The 19,580-nt window shown below is 44.7% G+C and overlaps 2 protein-coding genes across 2 annotated transcripts in view; one reads left to right on the forward strand and one right to left on the reverse strand.

The window, feature by feature from the left end:
• Positions 1-171, reverse strand: part of sestd1 (SEC14 and spectrin domains 1) — a 29,323-nt gene extending 29,152 nt beyond the window's left edge. Inside the window, exon 1 of the mRNA XM_030080519.1 lies at positions 48-171. The gene's annotated coding sequence lies outside the window, so the exon portion shown is untranslated. The remainder of the gene's footprint in view (positions 1-47) is intronic.
• A 400-nt stretch (positions 172-571) lies between these two features.
• On the forward strand, positions 572-16,565 carry cwc22 (CWC22 spliceosome associated protein homolog). Its single transcript, XM_030080512.1, has 20 exons — positions 572-681; positions 2,674-2,728; positions 3,493-3,719; positions 3,815-4,125; positions 4,893-5,132; positions 5,236-5,364; positions 5,537-5,705; positions 7,012-7,065; positions 7,559-7,694; positions 7,836-8,042; positions 8,924-8,986; positions 9,087-9,191; positions 10,341-10,422; positions 10,847-10,907; positions 11,822-11,899; positions 12,425-12,577; positions 12,792-12,919; positions 13,308-13,409; positions 13,512-13,705; positions 15,796-16,565. Exons 2-20 carry the CDS (start codon positions 2,674-2,676, stop codon positions 16,305-16,307), a joined length of 3,006 nt encoding a protein of 1,001 aa, XP_029936372.1. The 5' UTR covers positions 572-681; the 3' UTR covers positions 16,308-16,565.
• The last annotated feature ends 3,015 nt before the right edge of the window (positions 16,566-19,580 follow it).

Below are 19,580 nucleotides of genomic sequence, written 5' to 3' on the forward strand. Positions count from 1 at the left end.
CAACAACAACAACAACAACAACAACAATAAATAATAACAATACTAACAATCTGAATTTGGAACCTCTGAGGCACTTGGAGGAGCTGCAGTGGATCAGTGACCAAAGTTGTTAGTTCCCAAGTTTACGAGCGTCCCTGAATGTGTCAGCAGCGCGGCTGGGCAGGCTGCTCAGGTGTCGCCCCCTGCTGGTCACACAGAGCCCGGCCGGGCTCTGTGTGAAACAAGAAAAAAACAAAACAAAACAAAACAAAATAAATAAAGATGTGTAATAAAAATCAATAAAATAAATACATTTACAAAAAACACGAGTGGCAGTAAAATCACAGACCAAAAAGAAAGGAAGAAAGAAAAAACAGAACAGCTGAACACACATTAGTTTATTGTTTTTCTTACAGTTTATGTGCCTTTGCAGTTTTTATTATTTTATCATCATTATCATTATTATTATTATTATTATCATCAGTGTGTGTACCATTATGCTGAGCACATGCGGTACAGTTGAATGGTTTTTCAGTAAGATTGAAAAAATGTATTATCTTATTTAGGGCTTTTATCGCGAAAACCGGAAATACTTTTAACCCGGAAGTAGATTGATGTGTTGGAGGAAGTGTTGTGCTGAGGGAACGGCACAGATTTAGCAGCGGGGCTAGCACAGTCAGAGAGCACGGTGCCAACAGAAAGGTAAGAAAACATGAAAACTGCGAAACTCGGAGAAAAACAGACTCGGTTTGTCCGGGAATACAGACCGAGAAGAAGGCTAGCCGGCTAACATGCTAACTCCCTTTATAACGGAGCGGCGCGTTAGCCGACTAGCTAGCCGCTCATACAAACACACACATGGCGTCAAACTGCAACGACCCGCAGACGTTGGAGTTGGTTTGTAGAATTACACAGGAAGTTAGCCGAAATATGAGAAAAAGTCCTGGTCAGTGTAACTTAAAATGACCAGATGAAGCAAAAACTAAGCATGCAGTGTTTACCTGAGACCGGTTAACGCTTATGTTAACCTTTACATCGTACCGGTGAATTTTTAATAGTGGACGATATTAACTTAATAAAAGTAGATAGATACTTTATTCATCCCGAAGGAAATTCACAGTTTCCAGCAGTATCCACAAAGTACAAGATTAAGTAAATCAAAAATAAAGAATAAGTAAATCAAAAATAAAGAATACAGCTGACCCTCGAGATCTAAAGATCTAAGTACCAATGTGCAAAAAAAACAATGTGCAAAAAACCAATAAAACCAGTGTGCATCGATGTATACAATGTGCATAGATGAGGGCAATGTGCAAATTTACAGTATAATGCAAGTCACAAGTCAACACCCAAACCTCGCAGATATCGTGTGAATTCAGTAAAACCCCCCTCAGCACAGTACCGGCAGTATCTGCTCTGCCGGGTCGGCTCGTGTGGAGACTTGGCGCCAGACTCCTTTGAAAATATTGCGGTTTCATGTTTGTTTGCCCAATGAGACATTAATCCACCGCCCAACACACATGACCTTTGACCTTTACCATTGTTTGGGCTCTCCCGGTCTGTGCGGCATAGCAGCATTTTAGTTAAGTGCACTCACTTTTTTTTTTTTAAAGAAATGATTTCCTGATGCTCGACGTCACAGCTCAACTCCAAAACGTCTCCAGTAACTTGAAAATTGGTAAATATGCCTCCTTCAACATAGAACCGACAGTCTCTGCTCTGCAAGGTTCCGTTATCTTGTATGGAAAGATATGTCGCCGGTTTACTGTTTCCTCTCCCGCTGACACATGAATACAGCCTCCAAAACACATGACCTTTGACCTTCTGGAGGGTTTTGCCTCTCTTGGTGAATGTGGCAGGGCAGCAGTTCAGTTAAACCCATTAACACTGGTTCAGGTACAGGTGAGTTTAGACCCGTAGGTAGATTTGTTTTGCAGCAAAACAGAGGGCGTCCACCAAGGAAGCAGACTGAATAAATTACAACAAATCTTAAGCAGGGGTGCACGATATTGGATTTTGCAGCCTGTATTTTTCAGCGTCTTTAGTCGATGCCGATACTGAGACCTGCTCATAATTTTCCACTCAATTGCAGAGAACATCAAATCTCTCCTGCAGTTGGAATCAACATTCTATTATGACTCATCCTGATGGCCCACAGACATGAAACACAATACTTTTCAAAATGTGCACATTGACTTTAGCATTGAGCACTTAGGCAGAAGTCAAATGTCACTCTGTTATATCAGCAGAAAAATCCTTTAGGGGCCGATAATGATATTTTGCTTTAAATCTGAAGTTCTTAACGGCCGATATGATGATGTGCTGATATATATTGAACCTCTCTGGTCTCAGGTCTTGTTGTTTTGCATATTTTACTTTGGCTTGACATTCACTCCCGTCATCACAGAAGCGCAGTGGAACACCAGGAGGATCTCGTCCTGCTAACTAACTTTACTGTTACTTCCTAGACTGGTCGATTCATAATAATGTGTTTTCGTTATCAGGGGAAAAATCATTTTAACACCTTGATTTCGGCTAAGCGGCAGTGCTGCTCCTTCACGGTGTCTGTGAAGACGAGTGAGGTCTCTTCATCCTGGATCCCAGTGTTTTCTGACTGTTGCTGTGTGGAGGAATGAGTTTCATTGTGATTACTGAGTATCTGTTGTAATCGAATACTTTGTGTGTGTGTGTCAGATGGAGTCGCCAGTGAGAAACCGAAGCGTCAGTCCGGCTGCGAGGGAACACAGTGGTGAGTGGAGACAAAGCTGATGATGAAGATGATGATGATGATGAAGATGACAGTGACAGTAGTTGTGTTGGTGGCCGCTGCAGTGACGCAGCAGTAAAAGTGACAGTAACAGTTGTAGCACTGGTGTTAGACGTGGCAGTTGTTGGATGGACATGAAACTCTCCTGTTGAATCATCAGGACAAACCACTGACAAGTCGACTACGATTCCCACAGTGCACTGCTTCAGGGAACAGCCAGTCACAGTCAGATTGATGTTCTTGGAGCTCAGCAAGGGTCCCTCCGCTTGAGCCATATCCACTGGCTGCTTCAGAGACTGATTTTACACTGAGGTGTTTGATAAACCATAATTAGTAATGAGGATTTAATGACTGAGCAGGTAAATAATAAAACACCTTAAATAGTCTGCTTCATCCCCTCACTGTAATGAAACCAGGAAAAGACAACATTTATGCCCAATAACAATTTTACAATATCCCAAATCTCAGATGATATCTGCTCCTATATCACGATGTGGATTTAATATCAGCACACCTTGCCCATCCCTCTCATAAAGGTTAGATAACGAGGTTTGAATGGATGTGTGAGCCGTTTGGTTTTGTCATTATTACAGCAGAGGAAAGTGAGGCTGAAGCTCAAACCAGGGCTTATTTTCCTAAACCACGATGCATATCATCACACTGTCTCTCTCTCTATCTGTCTGTCTCTCTCTCTCTCCTCTCTCTCTCTCTCTCTCTCTCTCTCTCTCTGTCTCTCTCTCTCTCAGAGGACGAGCCCAGTCCAGCCGCCCGGCAGGACAGTTCGGTCCAGAGGAGTCCCACAGAGAGGCCTCCGCGCCGGGACGGCCCCGCAGGCTCGCCCCCCTCCGGGAGCCCCGCCTCCAGCAGCTCAGGCAGCAGCAGCAGCAGTGATGAAGATGATGATGATGATGAGGACGAGGAGGAGGAGGAGGGGGCGATGAGGAAGATGAGGAGCAGCGTGGCTCAGATCAGAGTGAGTGGTGATGATGGTGTGTGTGTGTGGTGGGGGGGGGGTTACCTGTTGTGTCATAAAATGTACTTGTAGTTAAAGTGTGTGTTCTGTTTCAGAGAGCTGCAGAGGACCAGAGCACGACCAGACACACCAGCCGCTCCAGGTCCACGTCCAGAGACAGAGACAGGTCCAGGTCCAGGGACAGAGAGAGAGACAGGTCCAGGTCCAGGGACAGATCCAGAGACAGAGACAGGTCCAGAGATAGAGAGATAGACAGGTCCAGAGAGCGAGACCGATCCAGATCCAGAGACAGGTCGAGAGATAGAGATAGAGAGAGAGACAGGTCCAGGGAGAGAGACAGGGACAGAGGGAGATCCAGGTCCAGGAGTCGGGACCGAGAGCGTTACGACAGAGGACGCCATGCTCGGTAACACGCGCGCGCACACACACACACACACACACACACACACACACACGCACACAGTGTTCTGGCTGCTGGTTAATAATCAGTTCATTTGCAGCCTGATATCCACTCTGATTGTTATTAAGTGTCAAGTTTCTCTGTGTTCGCTGATTTTTGCAAACGGAGAGAACTGACCCTCGCTGGCGATCACCAGCGTGGCTCTGATGCCGAGTGTCCCGCCGCTGTAACGCCGTGCTCAGCGGACAGAGCTGCTTCTCAGCGGTCTGACCCAGCAGCTGACTGACTCTTGTTGTTATGTCGTCCTGTTGTCTTTGGGTGCAGTTTGACCTCGTCCAAGGTGTAACGCCTCTAAATCCACGATTAACGTCAGTTCTTCTGCCTCATGTTTCATGATTTTTCCATAAACAGGGACGAGTAGGTAAACATGAAATGAACTCGATGGTGTGTTTTTAAAGTCCCTGACACACTTTGTACCCACAGGTGTGTGTTTGGGCTCAGTTTGACTCCGGGCTGTTTTGGCTGCAGAAAACACAGAAGAAACATCACACCTGTAGTGACATAACCACACCTGTAGTACACTGATACTAACATAACACACCTGTTGTAACATAGCTAGGCTAATGCTAACAGCTCTGACAAACAGACCAGGGCCTTTCCAGCGGGGCTGACAAATTAAATTACAGTTGCTCTGCTTTGAGTGTTTCACTTTGAATTTATTGAAATTAACGCCAGTAGCCTTATCATCTGGTCTTCCTCTCTGCCGTGTTCAGGGATCGCTACGACAACAGGGAGGGACGCTTTGACCGACGGGCCAATCGAGATGTGGAGTCAGAGTACAGGAGGCGGGCTCGCTCTCCCTCCCCGGCCAATCGGGAGCCGGCAGCAGCCGAGGAGCCGCCGGTGAAGAAGAAGAAGGAGGAGCTGGATCCTATACTGACCAGGACGGGCGGGGCTTACATCCCCCCCGCCAAGCTGCGCATGATGCAGCAGCAGATCACCGACAAGAGCAGGTTTGTGTGTGTGTGTGTGTGTGTGTGTGTGTGTGTGTGTGTGTGCATGCTGTATATACTGTGTATGAATGTGTGTGCTAACGATGCCCCGCCCCCTGTGCAGCCTGGCCTATCAGAGGATGAGCTGGGAGGCTCTGAAGAAGTCGATCAACGGTCTGATCAACAAGGTGAACGTGTCCAACATCATCAACATCATCCAGGAGCTGCTGCAGGAGAACATCGTGAGGGGCAGGTACACACACACACACACACACACACACACACACACACACACAGACACACACACACAGAGGGCAATGAATCCAACTTTTGAGCAGCATTTTGAAATGTAAGGCTTTGTCGCCCTCTACTGGGAGTTTGAACACTGTGTGTGTGTTTGTGTGTGTGTGTGTGTGTGCGTGCAGGGGTCTGCTGGCCCGCTCCGTCCTGCAGGCCCAGGCGGCGTCTCCCATCTTCACACACGTTTACGCCGCCGTCGTCTCCATCATCAACTCCAAGTTCCCTCAGATCGGAGAGCTGATCCTCAAGAGGCTGATCCTCAACTTCAGGAAGGGCTACCGCCGCAACCTGAAGGTGCCTGTCTGTCTGCCTGTCTCTCTGTCTCTGTGTCTGTCTGCCTGCCTGCCTGTCTGTCTGTAAGTAAGTAAATAAAGCTTTATTTGTACAGCACTTTTTAAAAGACACAGTTACAAAGTGCTTCAAGCATGGATAGAAAAACAGCTTCATAACAAAATACACATAAAAAAGCAGAGAGGACGTACAGATCCAAAGTCATTCTTCTATGGGACGGCCTGTAGAGGCGAGTCTTTAGAAACAGTCACTGGGACTCAGCAAATCAGATCCGCTGGGGAAGAACATTCTATAGAATTATCAATAGAATCTTATGATTTATTCTGAATTTTAAAGGGAGCAAGAGTGAGGGTAATGTGGGACCTACGGCTCGTTCTAGTTAGTATTGTTGAAATGTTTTACCATAAATTTTAGTTTGATGCTTTGGCAGAATTGTTGTGGTAACTTTCCTGCCGATAAAGCCCTTGGATTGAGTGGAATTGAATTGATGATTTGGCAGCGGCGTTCGGAGGCGTGTTCGTTAGAAAAATCTAGACGGGATGAAAATGAAAGGGTGAATTACAAGTTTTAGGTCCCAAGAAGACAAGATATTTCTGATTTTTGCGAAAACAAAAACCCAAAACACACAAACAGGTCGGAGGTGCTGGCGAGCGCTGAGGGAGAGGAGGATGAAGAGCGATGCATTGTTGGCCTGTTTTTTTCCTAGTATGGCGACGTTATATTTTGCGTGTTGGTCATTTCATTCCATCAAACAGACAGACAGACAGAAAGGAGTGAACACATGAACCCCATCCTGTCCTGCCGGTTGAGGTCGTAATAATATTAATGATAATAATAATGGTAATAATAATAATATTAATGATAATACAACTACTAATCATAATCCTAATGATAGCAACAGCAATAACAATATGAATAACTGTGATTTAAATCAATTGTTTGCGTCAGCGGTGGACTCTGGTTCTTCTCTCCTGTCCCACTTGTGTTATTTTTATTCCGGGGCAGGTGGTTCCTTCTCCCTTTTGTCACTTTCTCTTTTCTCATCTTTTTTTAAAAAACGCTGACTCATCTGACTATATAGAGAGGATGACTCAGCACTTTGACTTGTGAACAAGGAGGGAAAAAAAGTTGGCTTCCACCACAAACCAGTCTGTACTGGTCTGTGCATCTGTGAAGCTTTACATGCTCTGTTTTTTTTGTTTTTTTTTTAATTCCCTCTGTTGGATTTTATTTTGGTTTTCTATTTTTATTGTGTTGAGTTATTTTTTCTTCACTGATTTGTGAACTGTTTTTTTTTTCTGTTTTCCAGCAACAATGTCTGACAGCCTCCAAGTTTGTCGCTCACCTCATCAACCAGAATGTGGTATGTCCACACACATACACACACACACACACACACACACACACACACACACACTTTAACGCCGATCTGTACATCAAAAAGAAGATATCTACATGTCTTTTGCATAGGGCTTGGCAATATATCTGTATTATTATAATGATACTGTGATAATACACTAGATATCGGTGTAAAAGCTGCATTACAATAAGGACAGAACTGACCTGACATTTGTAGCTATTATATTATTATTATTTTCCTTATGCCACCATCAAAATAGCCATACAATAATAATAATAATATAATAATAACATCACAATATTATAATACTTGATTCTTTCCATATTGCATCATTTTATGCACGTTTCTCTGGATTCTCTGGACATGTTTTGGATCTGTGGAAACTTTTGGATCTCTGCTGTGATTTAAAATGCTGTGTGTGTGTGTGTGTGTGTGTGTGTGTGTGTGTGTGTGTGTGTGTGTGTGCGCGTGTGCACGTGTTGTCTTGGTCCTTGAGGCCCACGAGGTGCTGAGTCTGGAGATGCTGACGCTGCTGCTGGAGCGGCCGACAGACGACAGCGTGGAAGTTTCCATCGCCTTCCTGAAGGAGTGTGGCCTCAAACTGACGGAGGTGTCGCCCCGAGGCATCAACGGTATCATCAGCATTATTGTTGTTGTTGTTGTGAGGTTTATTCTGTCACCTGGAGCTCATTTCCGAAGCTGTCGCCCTGAACTCTGTCTCTCTCTCCATCTCTCTCTCTGTCTGTCTGTCTGTCTGTCTGTCTCCCTCTCAGCCATATTCGAGCGGCTGAGGAATGTGCTCCACGAGTCGTCCATCGATAAGCGTGTGCAGTACATGATCGAGGTGATGTTCGCCATCAGGAAGGACGGCTTCGCCGACCACCCGGTCGTCTCCGCCGGACTGGACCTGGTGGACGAAGACGACCAGTTCACACACATGCTGCCGCTGGAGGACGAGTACGACGCCGAGGACCTGCTGAGTAAGAGGAAGCAGAGAGACAGACAGGCAGGCAGAGAGACAGACAGGCAGGCAGAGAGACAGACAGGCAGGCAGAGAGACAGACAGGCAGGCAGAGAGACAGACAGACAGGCAGAGAGACAGTGCTGTGGTGTCTGTGACTGAACGGCTGAGGACATGAAGACGTCAGGATTTCTCTTTAATCCTTTTTTTTTATAAGCTCCATTTTAGCCTCTGAACAAAATTCCCTTAATTTCCTGTCAGAAATATTTTGTTATATTTTTGTCTTTATCCTGTGAAGATAATTTCTGTTATGAGGCTTGTTTAAAAGTCTAAAAATAAATGCCCACCATATCCCCAATATATTTAAAAAAAAATTTAAATAGTGATCTTTTCATATACAAGACAAAAGAGTGAAGAAAAAAAAGTTAAAAAAAAATGTATAAAAACCCCCCTCAATTTTAAAGTGAAAATATGCATAAAAATATGCAAAATATTTGAAAAGTATTTAAAAATCCTGAGCTTTCTGACAAAAACATGCGTCGCCACCGGCCAGCGTAGCAGCTCCTTTGCTTCAGTGTTTTTTTAAGTGAATTGAAGTGAATTCCATTCTGGTTTCAAATGAATAATTAAAATTGAGTTACTTTAAATCATGCCACTTTAATTTAAGGACAGGGTCAGTTTTCAGTGTGAAGCTGCTGATTTGCTGAATAACCAGTAAACCTCAACATTAATGCCTACATGTGTTCACATTGCATTAATTATATGAATTAATTAGTACTCAGTTTGATGATTTAATTTATTGTTATGGAGGTAAATGTGACTCTGATTAAACGTCACATTATAATGACTGCAAGTTTAATACCCGTCTGTTAATGTGTGTGTGTGTGTGTGTGTGTGCAGATGTGTTTAAGATGGACCCAGACTTCCTGGAGAACGAGGAGAAATACAAAACCATTAAACGAGGTGAGGAGACGACGGCCAATCAGCTGCCATGTTGCATTCAAACTGTCCAATCAGCTGCCAGCTCTCTAACGTGTGTGTGTGTGTGTGCGTGTGCGTGCAGAGATCCTGGACGAGGGCAGCAGTGATTCGGGTGAGGATGGAGACGGCAGTGATGATGACGAGGATGAAGATGATGAAGACGAGGAGAACGAGGAGGGAGAAGATGGTGAGAAACTGACAGACAAACGAACAAACAAAAAACACACCACTGCTGTCGATGTTATGGAGTTAGTTGTCATGTTGTGAGTCTGCCAGCAGAGGGAGACAGAGAGCTGAGCAGGAAACAGCAGCCTGTGTGTGTGTGTGTGTGTGTCTGTGTGTGTGTGTCTGTGTGTGTGTGTCTGTGTGTGTGTGTCTGTGTGTGTGTGAGTGAGAGAAGGTCCAGCTGATTTCTTCTCAGCTTAACAAGAAATCACCCAAAAGGTTTTTAGAAATTAGTAAAAGTTCCTCATTTCTGACCTGAAAATTGTAGAAGGAAAAAAGAGAAATTATTAGAAAATCATGAAAAAAAACCAAAGGAAAAAAATGTCCCGAAAAACACAACAACCATAATAATAATAATAATAATAGTAGTAGTAATAATAATAATAATAATAATCATTCTTATAATAATAGTACATTTACCATATTTATATACTTATAATGTAATCTAATTAGTTATTATAATTGGTAATTTGATTTAAAGTGAAAGAAATTATATATTGCAGCCCATTTCCTTGTTTTTTTATTTTTTACTTCTACTTTCATTTATTTATTTATTTTTTTAGCTAACAGGTAATTTTCCTATAACTTTTTAATAGTTCTAATTTCTGTTTTGTTGCTTAAGTTTGGGGTATTTTTTTTTTTTTTTTTTTTTAATAATTCCCGGTAATGTCCTGGCCGTTTTCCTGAAGTCTTGCTGATTCAGCGTTAATGTCTCGTTCTGCTCAGTGGGCGTGGCCTAGCAACGGCTCTGCAGCACCAGCCAATAGGAACAGAGAAACTGGCAAACAAGAAAAACGATCACATGACAGAAACACAGGAAGTGACCCGGAGCTGCGCTGTGTCTCAGCTGTGTCTGGATGTTTTTTTTCCCTAGGATGGTGAAGTCACGACTGAACTGATTTCCATTCATTCTCTCCTGCGGTTCCCTGTTCATTTACCAATAAGCCAGAAGGACCACGCCAGTGACTTCGCCATCCTAGGGAAAAAAATGTGTGTTGTCTCTGTCGGCGGTTGAAGGCGACTGCACGTGCTCGGACGAACCTGCACACAGCTGAATAAAGGACAGTTACACCCAAAATAAAAATTAAACAGCACTCTGTCTGTCACCCAGGTGACAAGGTCACCATCTTCGACAAGACTGAGGTGAACCTGGTGGCCTTCAGAAGAACCATCTACCTGGCCATCCAGTCCAGGTACACACACACACACACACACACACACACACACACACAGACACACACAGACACACACACACACACACACACCACACACACACCACACACACTGAGTCTCTCAGGGTGCTGGTGGTTATTTACAGCTCGGACTATATTTGATGGACTTGGACTGATATTTAAGGCTCTGTGTGTGTGTGTGTGTGTGTGTGTGTGTGTGTGTGTCTGTGTAGCCTGGTTACCATGGTTTCATTGAAGTGAAGTTCACAGGTTTGGAGAACAAGATGAAAACAGTGAAACAGATTGAGCCAACATCTCTCTCACACTCACACACACACACACACACACACACAAACACAAACAGAGCTATCAATGAACTGTACGTGTAAATTATACACTCACATGCATTGATTTGATTGATTTGATTTGATTATCGTTTTTGTAGTTTGGACTTTGAGGAATGCGCTCATAAACTGATCAAGATGGACTTCCCTGACAGCCAGACGGTGAGACCACACACACACACACACACACACACGCACAGACAGGATCAGTGTTTTGTTTGTTTTGATAGACTTTACAAAAAATGTCGCAATGTAACTGTTTTCCCCAATATCACGCTGCCCTGCGTGTGTGTGTGTGTGTGTGTGTGTGCGCGCGCGTCTCCCAGTTAGATCACTGGTCTGAGATCAGTGATGTGGAAGCTATTCACTCTCTTTGTGCCTCAATGACACTTAAAAGGTTCACTGAAGTGAGTGTGTGTGTGTGTGTGTGTGTGTGTGTGTGTGTGTGTGTGTGTGGTCCTGAGGCCAAGTTGTGTAACAGTAATAGTTTCTTTCAGCCATTCACAGTAGCAGGTCAGCTGTGTGTGTGTGTGTGTGAGTGTGAGTGTGTGTGTGTGTGTGTGTGTGTGTGTGTGTGTGTGTGTGTGTTTGACCTTGTCAGTCAGAGCTTCGTCACCATCAGGACTGATTCACTCAACAGGACAGCTGGAACACACACACACACACTAAGTTTGTCCTATGACACATTATTTTTTCTCACGGCGCTCTGTTTCTCACACACACACACACACACACACACAGCAGTGGAAACGCAGAGCAGAAAGTTTGACTGCTTCTGTTTGCTGATGGATTGGTGGAATAAATACTTAATATTTATTTATTGTATTTACATATTTATTTTACTTATTTATTATTTACTTATCTAATTCACTGTTAAAGGGACAGTACACCCCATCTTAAAAAGGTGTGTTCTCTTATTCAGTGTTAGTGCAGTGGAAACACAGCTTTAATGAAAAACTTAATATTTTAGTTTACTGTCCCTTTAACAGAGTTTCACTGACCTGGGAGCAGAGCTGCACTGTCTTTTTGTGTTAATGTGTGTGTGTCTCTATGTGTGTGTGTGTGTGTGAGAACAGAAGGAGCTGTGCAACATGATCCTGGACTGCTGCGCTCAGCAGAGAACCTACGAGAAGTTCTTTGGTCTGCTGGCCGGGGTGAGACACACACACACACACACACACACACACACACACACACACAGTGTGTTTACATGCGTGTCAGTGATCAGGTTGTCGTACCTGCGGCTGCCAGCGATGTGTCTTCATGGCAGGAGTCTGTGAGCTCAGTTTCCATGGCGACAGTGATGTGGTTTCTCCCGTCTAATGTCTCTTCTTAATTAAATTTTAAATATTTTTATTTTAGTTGGAGGGATTTTTAAAAAAATATTGTTTTTGGATGAATCTTTACACTATCAACCACAAAAAGCAGATTAACAGGCAAACTTTTTAATAATAATCATAATTATTATTATGATTATTATTGTTGTTATTATCACTGTTTTGAAAATAAGTGAGTTTTGTGCGCTGCTTTCACGTCTGTCTGCGTCACAGGAACCTGCTTTGACCTCACTGCTGTGCACATGTTCACTTTGAGTCAAAGTGTTGAGCTTGTGTGTGTGTGTGTGTGTGTGTGTGTGTGTGTGTGTATGTGTGTGTGTGTGTGTGTGTGTGCGCGTGCAGAGGTTCTGTCTCTTGAAGAAGGAGTACATGGAGAGTTTTGAAGGGATTTTTTCGGAGCAGTACGAAACGATTCACCGCCTGGAGACGAACAAACTGAGAAACGTCGCTCGGCTGTTTGCTCACCTGCTGTACACCGACTCTGTCCCCTGGAGTGTAAGACACGCACACAGACACACACACACACACATACACACACACACACACACACACACTCTCACACACACAGTGTTAGAGCTCCTCTCAGATTAAGCTCAGAATGAACTGACAATCTCATTCTCTCTCTCTCTCTCTTGTCTTGCTGTGTGTGTGTGCGTGCGTGCGTGCGTGCGTGCGTGCGTGCGTGTGTGTGTGTGTATGTCTCTCCCAGGTGCTGGAGTGTATCAAGGTGAGTGAGGAGACGACGACGTCGTCAAGTCGAATCTTCGTCAAGATTCTGTTCCAGGAGCTCTGCGCCTACATGGGACTGCCCAAACTCAACCAGAGGCTCAAAGACCCGTACGGCACACACACACACACACACACACACACACACACACACAGTTGTACATTAATGCTGCAGCAGGGTGGTGTGTTCAGGCTACTCTGTTCATCAGAACACTTTAACCCTTTGAAAGAAAGAAAAAAACAAAAACAAAGAAAATGACCTGAAAATGATCAAAACAAATCCTGAAGCTGAATTTAAAATACATACAAACATGCCGTCATAATCCTCTGCTCATTCTCACTTTTTCAATTTTCAGGGCATTTTGCCTTTTAAATTTTTTAAAATGTATTTTACTTTTCTAATTTCCTGCAAACTATCAGTCTGACAGTGTGTGTGTGTGTGTGTGTGTGTGTGTGTGTGTGTGTGTGTGTGTGTGTGTGTGTGTGTGTGTGTGTGTAGGACCCTGCAGTCGTTCTTTGAAGGTCTGTTTCCTCGTGATAATCCCAGGAACACTCGCTTCGCCATCAACTTCTTCACCTCCATCGGCCTGGGAGGACTGACGTGAGACTCTCACACACTCACACACACACACACACACACACACACTCTGCCTCCACAGTAAGTTGTGTGAACACGTGGAGGTAACTGGTTTCTCTCTCTCAGTGACGAGTTGAGGGAACATCTGAAAAACGCTCCCAAGATGATCATGACCCAGAACCAGGAGGTGGACTCGTCCGACTCCTCGTCCTCCTCCTCCTCGTCTGACTCCTCCTCCTCGGACTCGTCCAGCCAGTCGGACTCGGACTCGTCCAGCCAATCAGATTCCTCGTCCAGCAGCAGCAGCAGCAGCAGCTCAGGTCAGCAGCTGTTTTCTTATAGACGACAACAGTAGAACATTCACTGACAAACTTAATTTTTAAATAAAAATATTAACATTGAAAATTTATTAAAATGATTAAAGTTATTAAAAATGTGTGACATAAGATAAGTAGAGGATTTCACCCAGTTTGAAGTTTTTTTCACGATTTGTCAGAATTTGATCTGGATGTGGCTGGTGGATGAAACCTGTTGATTTTTGTTGCCATGGCAACAGTAAATTTTACGAAATTTTACGAAAACCACGTAAACCGGTAAACTCATCTGGAGGATAAAACATTGAAATAATTATTTGTCTCTACCAGAACAAATCGCTCCATCAGGATTCAAACGGCTGAATTGTTGCTAAGCAACAGGCTGAACGATCTAAACAAACAGACGCTGTGATTGTGATGTGATTCATGATTTTAGTAAGAATTATGATAATCATAATTGATCATTTTTGCATTATAATTTGAATTTCCCCTGAAAAAGCTGTTTGCTGATGATGGTGTGTTTTTGTTGTTTGTTTGTTTGATCTGAACCAAACAAACAAACTTGTTTTCTTACGTCTGAAAACTACAATCTGTGGGCCAGGGCGGCTCTTTAGTACCATAAAACTTAATTTACAACGTTTTGTCACATTTTCGCACTCAGAGAGACGCGACAGACTCTGACATCCTGTCTGAGACTCAGCCCGACAAATGAGTCACATCTCAAACCTCCACGTGAGGCTCACATTTGATTTACAGAAACCACATCGCATCTGCTTTTATTCTGTCCAGACTCTGTGGATCTGGATGGGACAGAGCAGATTTGGCCTCAGGGTCGTCACGCCAGGACGACACGACCTGATAGAGCCTCAGATAATGATCATAAACACATGAAAACATGGAGCTGGGACTTTTTGTTTTGCAGTTGATTCATTATATTTTTTATATATATACAGTATACATACACATATATATATATATATACACATATGGATAGATAGATAGATAGATATAGTGTGTGTGCAAGATAGCAACTTTAGGGATAGTGCATGAAACACGCCACGGACACACCTCCAGGCGCAAATAACGGAGTCGGCATAATGGATAGCGTAGCGTGGGCGCAAGATACCGTTTAGGGATAGCGGAAGTTCCTAAGTCCGCAATTTGCGGGTAGCGGGTGGCACAAGATAGGGCCCATGATGTCAATAAGCACGGTCGAAAATGACGGATTTAAGCAGCTGATTAAAGTAAGTGACCCTCGTTACTAACTCCCTAGCCGTAAACATTTCTCTCACACTTCGCAAGTTATACACGGAGTGTAGAGAGACCTCTGAAAAGGAGCTGCGAAGATTTTAGTTTATTATATAATCATTTTATTTATTTGAAATACAGTTCTGCAATGTTCTACAGTACATTTGATATGTTTAACTTCTGACAGAAAATAAATAATATTTAAACCAATATAAATGTGATATCGACAGCTCACATAGGAGTAAAAAGGATCCTTTAAACTTGACAGAAATAGATATTTGATTTATATCGTGATTATAAATATATCGATATCGACTGATATGAAAAATTGTGATAAGATTTTGTTCCATATCGCCAACACAGTTCCCAACTCCCTCTCTATCTGTTGCTGGAGGTTTATCAGACTTCCAAGACTGGAGGATTAATTGTCTAGCCAGCAACGTGGAAAACGAAATGACCTGAGCTTCATATTTGTCTTTCACCCGATCTGGCTCCACCGCGCCGAGGAGCGCAGTTAGACCTTAGCAAGAACATCAAAGAGTTGATGAGCCGGAGTCCCTTGGTCTAAAGAGCATCTCCCACTCAAAGGAGAGGAGTCCTTCTATATTTTCTGTAATTTGGATGCAGAGAAATGCAATCTGTGCTCCACTTTCAGTTGGATCAGTGAATGTCTGGCGTTTATACAGCTATCATGGATATTACTGTAACGGTTTTTTAATGACCATTTCATGTGGACTCACACACACACACACACACACACACACTCACACTACACCGCAGGGCCGAGTTGTCCTGTCAGATAGATGACGATGATGATGATGATGATGATGATGTTTTTCCTCCTGCAGACTCTGATTCCAAACACAAGAAGAAGAAGAAGAGAAAGGAGCTGAGCAGCAAGAAGAAAGACAAGAAGAAGAAGGACAAGGCCCCCGACAGGAAGCAGGCCGGCCGTCGCCATGGAGACGGCAAGGACGACGACGACCGCCGCGACGCCAGGAAGGACAGAGATGGGCGCGCACGTGAGGCGGAGGAGCATGAGCGTGCACGAGACGGCGCCCGCAGGAGCAGGAGAGACGACGAAGAAGAAGAAGAAGAAGCAGAAGCAGGAGAGAGAGGAGCGGACGTTCGAGGCAGACACAGAGACGGAGAGAGAGAGCGAGCGAGGGAGAGAGAGAGGGAGAGAGACAGAGCGAGGGAGAAGGAGAGAGAGAGGGAGAAGGAGAGAGAGAGGGAGCGACAGAGAGAGAGAGACCGAGAGAGAGAGAGAGACAAAGAGAACAGAGACAGGAACAGACACAGAGAGGAGAGGAGGCGGAGCCGGGAGGCGGAGTCACCCAGGAGGAGGAGGCGGAGCTAACAGCTCGCTGCTCTGCCCACTGGCTGCAACAGGAAGTCTTTTCTACCCCCTCTGTTTCTATCAAGTCCCTCCCCCTTTTATAAAACACACCCTGGATGATTGACAGGCGATGGATGATTGACAGGCAATGGATGATTGACAGGTGATGGATGATTGACAGGTGTTCCTCTCTCTCTCCTCCGTCTGTCCTCCTTACTGAATTGTTTTTGTTTATGTAATAAGAAAAAAAACATTAAAGTTGCTTCAGCTGTTTCCTAACCAGTTTCTATTGTTTTTGCTCTCTCTCTCTCTCTCTCTCTCACACACACACACACACACACACACACACACACAGCAACTATTCCTCTTGTGAAGAGGAAACACGTGCGGTCACTGAAATAAGGGTGTTATTGATTCTAATCAATAAATCACTTATTGATGCTAAACATGAGCGAGTCAGGAAACAGGAAGTCACAGGCTGAGTCCCCTGTGACTGTGAGCCCGCCCCCCCCCCCCCCCCCCCCCCACCTCGAAAAAAAAAGGTTACAAGTGGGTGTTGGCATGGCAACCTGTCGGCAATGTTAACTCTTTTGCGTCCTGAAGATTTCATGTTGTGTCTCATGAATATAATTAATTTAGTTTAATCGCAAAATGTCCACGTTTTTTTCTCATAATTTACGACTTTAATCTTAGAAAGTGTCTCCCCACAGCGCCCCCAGCAGGCCCCACGGACGCTCGTCTACATGATGCAGCTCACAGCTTTACAGCTCATCTTCACTTTGGAAAAAAAATCAGATTCTGTTTGGTCTGATTTGTGACAGAACCGATCAGCTGATCACCTGAAACTCCGTCGTTTCTCGTCGGGGAACAATAAAGTTTTGAGATTCTGACAACAGGAGCAGAAGCTGCTTGAAACGCTCCGAGCAGAAGATTAAAAAAAAAAAAACAACAACAAAAACTGATTTTTTTTTCAGGTGAAAGATTCAGAAATCACCTCCTCACTGTCTGACATCATAACACACACACACACACATGCACACACACGCACACACACACACACACACACTGTGCCATCTCAGCACTTCCTCCTCTGACCTTCAGCATCACACACACAAGGTTGTGCAAGGACACACCGGCACGTGTGTGTGTGTGTGTGTGTGTGTGTGTGTGTGTGAGAGAAAGTGGGTCGTGGCAGAGCTGGGCTGTGATTGGCTGGTTGTTGTGAGGCACAGAGGGATGTGATTGGCTGCTGGTCCCGCAGCTTTGAAGAGGCTCCACTGGGACCCATGAGCAGCAAGGAACTCTGGGAAACCACAGCAAGGCCCCATGCCCTGTGTGTGTGTGTGTGTGTGTGTGTGTGTGTGTGTGTGTGTGTGTGTGTGTGAGAGAGAGAGAGGAGGAGGAGGAGGATGAAGGTGAGGAGGTGAAGCTGCTCAGCAGAGGCAGATGATGCTCAAGAGCCTGTTCCTGGGCGCTGCTAAGATATAGAATAATCTACACACACACACACACACACACACCACGTCCTGAGGAAGCTCCTCACGTGGCCGCTGAGGCCCCTGAGGCCCCGGGGCCCAGGAGCAGATTCTGTTATGAGAGGAGACTTTGGTTCGGTGTCATAACTTGTCAATTAAATCAAATTTATTTATTTATTTATCAAATAATTTCTCTGGTGAATTAGCTCTTTAACATCTGAGACAGCTTTTAATTTAAAAAAAAATCATTTTGTATTTATTTATTTTTATTTCTTAGTTTTAAATTTTTAGATGTATTTTATTTTTTGTTATTTTTTCTTTTTTTCTTTCTTTATTTTCGTATTTTAATAAGGACGTCCCGCCCAGGGTTTGTTTGGTGTCTGCTTTCTCTTCCAGGGGATTCTGGGAACGGCAGGTGAGCTGCTCTGACTGTAAATACAGGCACACACACACACACAGACACACACACACACACACATTTTTTCTTGTTGTGCTGAGCTCGGGACTCCTCTGGGCGTCGGCCTTTGGGTGGCAGGTGTGCGGCTCCCAGCCAATCACAGTGCAGTGCCATGCCAGATCGATAGCACCACGTCCAATAGGAAGCTACGGAAATCACAGAGCGGGAAAAAAGTGTAGCGAGGAGAAGCGGCAAGTGGACGAAGCTCCTCCCACAGAGAGAGAGTGACTCTGAGCTTCCAGCTGCTGAGCTGTGAGGAAGAGGAGGAGGATGAAGAGCGACGCCCCGCCGGCCTGGTGTCCATCTGACAGGGAAAACACCAGCAGGGAAACTTTTTTTTCCTAGGACAGTGATGGTGTTCATCCTGTGGCCATCCTAGGAAAGGAAAACTGGCTGCAGGCGCTGAGCTTAGCCAGGGAGGCGGGGCCAACTTTGAATGTTGTATTTACAAACAACAATGACCAATCAGAGTCATCCTGCCTTCAAGAAGCTTGATTATAGAAATAAAAACTTCAAGTTCTGAAATTCTCTCTCTCTCGTTTCTGATTTGTCTGTTTGAATTCAGCATCAACCAATCCTGTCACTCCTGGTTACTGATTGGATAACTACTTTGTTTTCTGTGTATTTGTGTTCAGGACCCGTTGAAAACGAGCAGTTTATCCTCCCAGTAAAATGTTATTTCAGGTCCCAGTCACCTTCACTGGACAAACTGAGCCTCAACATCAACTCATTGATTTTAAAAAACATATTCACGTCCTCGTACACCACCTGGACAAAAGTACTGAGTTCAGGTGTTTCATTCAGTCCCGTCACCACAGTTGTATAACCTCCAGCAGCAGCCCTGCAGTCTGCCTTTACCAACATCAGTGACAGAGCGTCTGGTTCTAAAGAGCTCACTGAGTTCCAGGTGCTGCTGGAATAGTGATGGAACAGGAAGCCACCGCTGCAACAAGTCAGCTGGTGAAGTTTCTTCCCTCCTAGATATTCCACCATCAGCTGGAAGTGGGATTATTGCAAAGTGGAAGCGTTTAGGAACCACAGCGACTCGGCCACCAGGGGGCGGCACCACGTAAAGTGACAGAGCGGGGTCGCCGAGCGCTGAGGCTCATAGTGCGTAAAAGTGTCCGACGCTCTGCCGCCTCAGTACCTGCAGAGCTCCAAACCTCCTCTGGCATCAACATCAGCACAGAAACTGAGCGCCGGGAGCTTCATGGCCGAGCGGCCGCACGCCAGCCTCACATCACCGAGCACGACGCCGAGCGGCGGACGGAGCGGCGTAAAGCACGCCGTCTGCCGGACTCTGGAGCGGCGGAAACGTGTTCTGTGGAGCGACCAATCAGGCTCCTCTATGTGGCGGTCTGA

The sequence above is a fragment of the Myripristis murdjan genome, chromosome 21, assembly GCF_902150065.1.
Source record: "Myripristis murdjan chromosome 21, fMyrMur1.1, whole genome shotgun sequence".
Taxonomy (NCBI): Eukaryota; Metazoa; Chordata; class Actinopteri; order Holocentriformes; family Holocentridae; genus Myripristis; species Myripristis murdjan.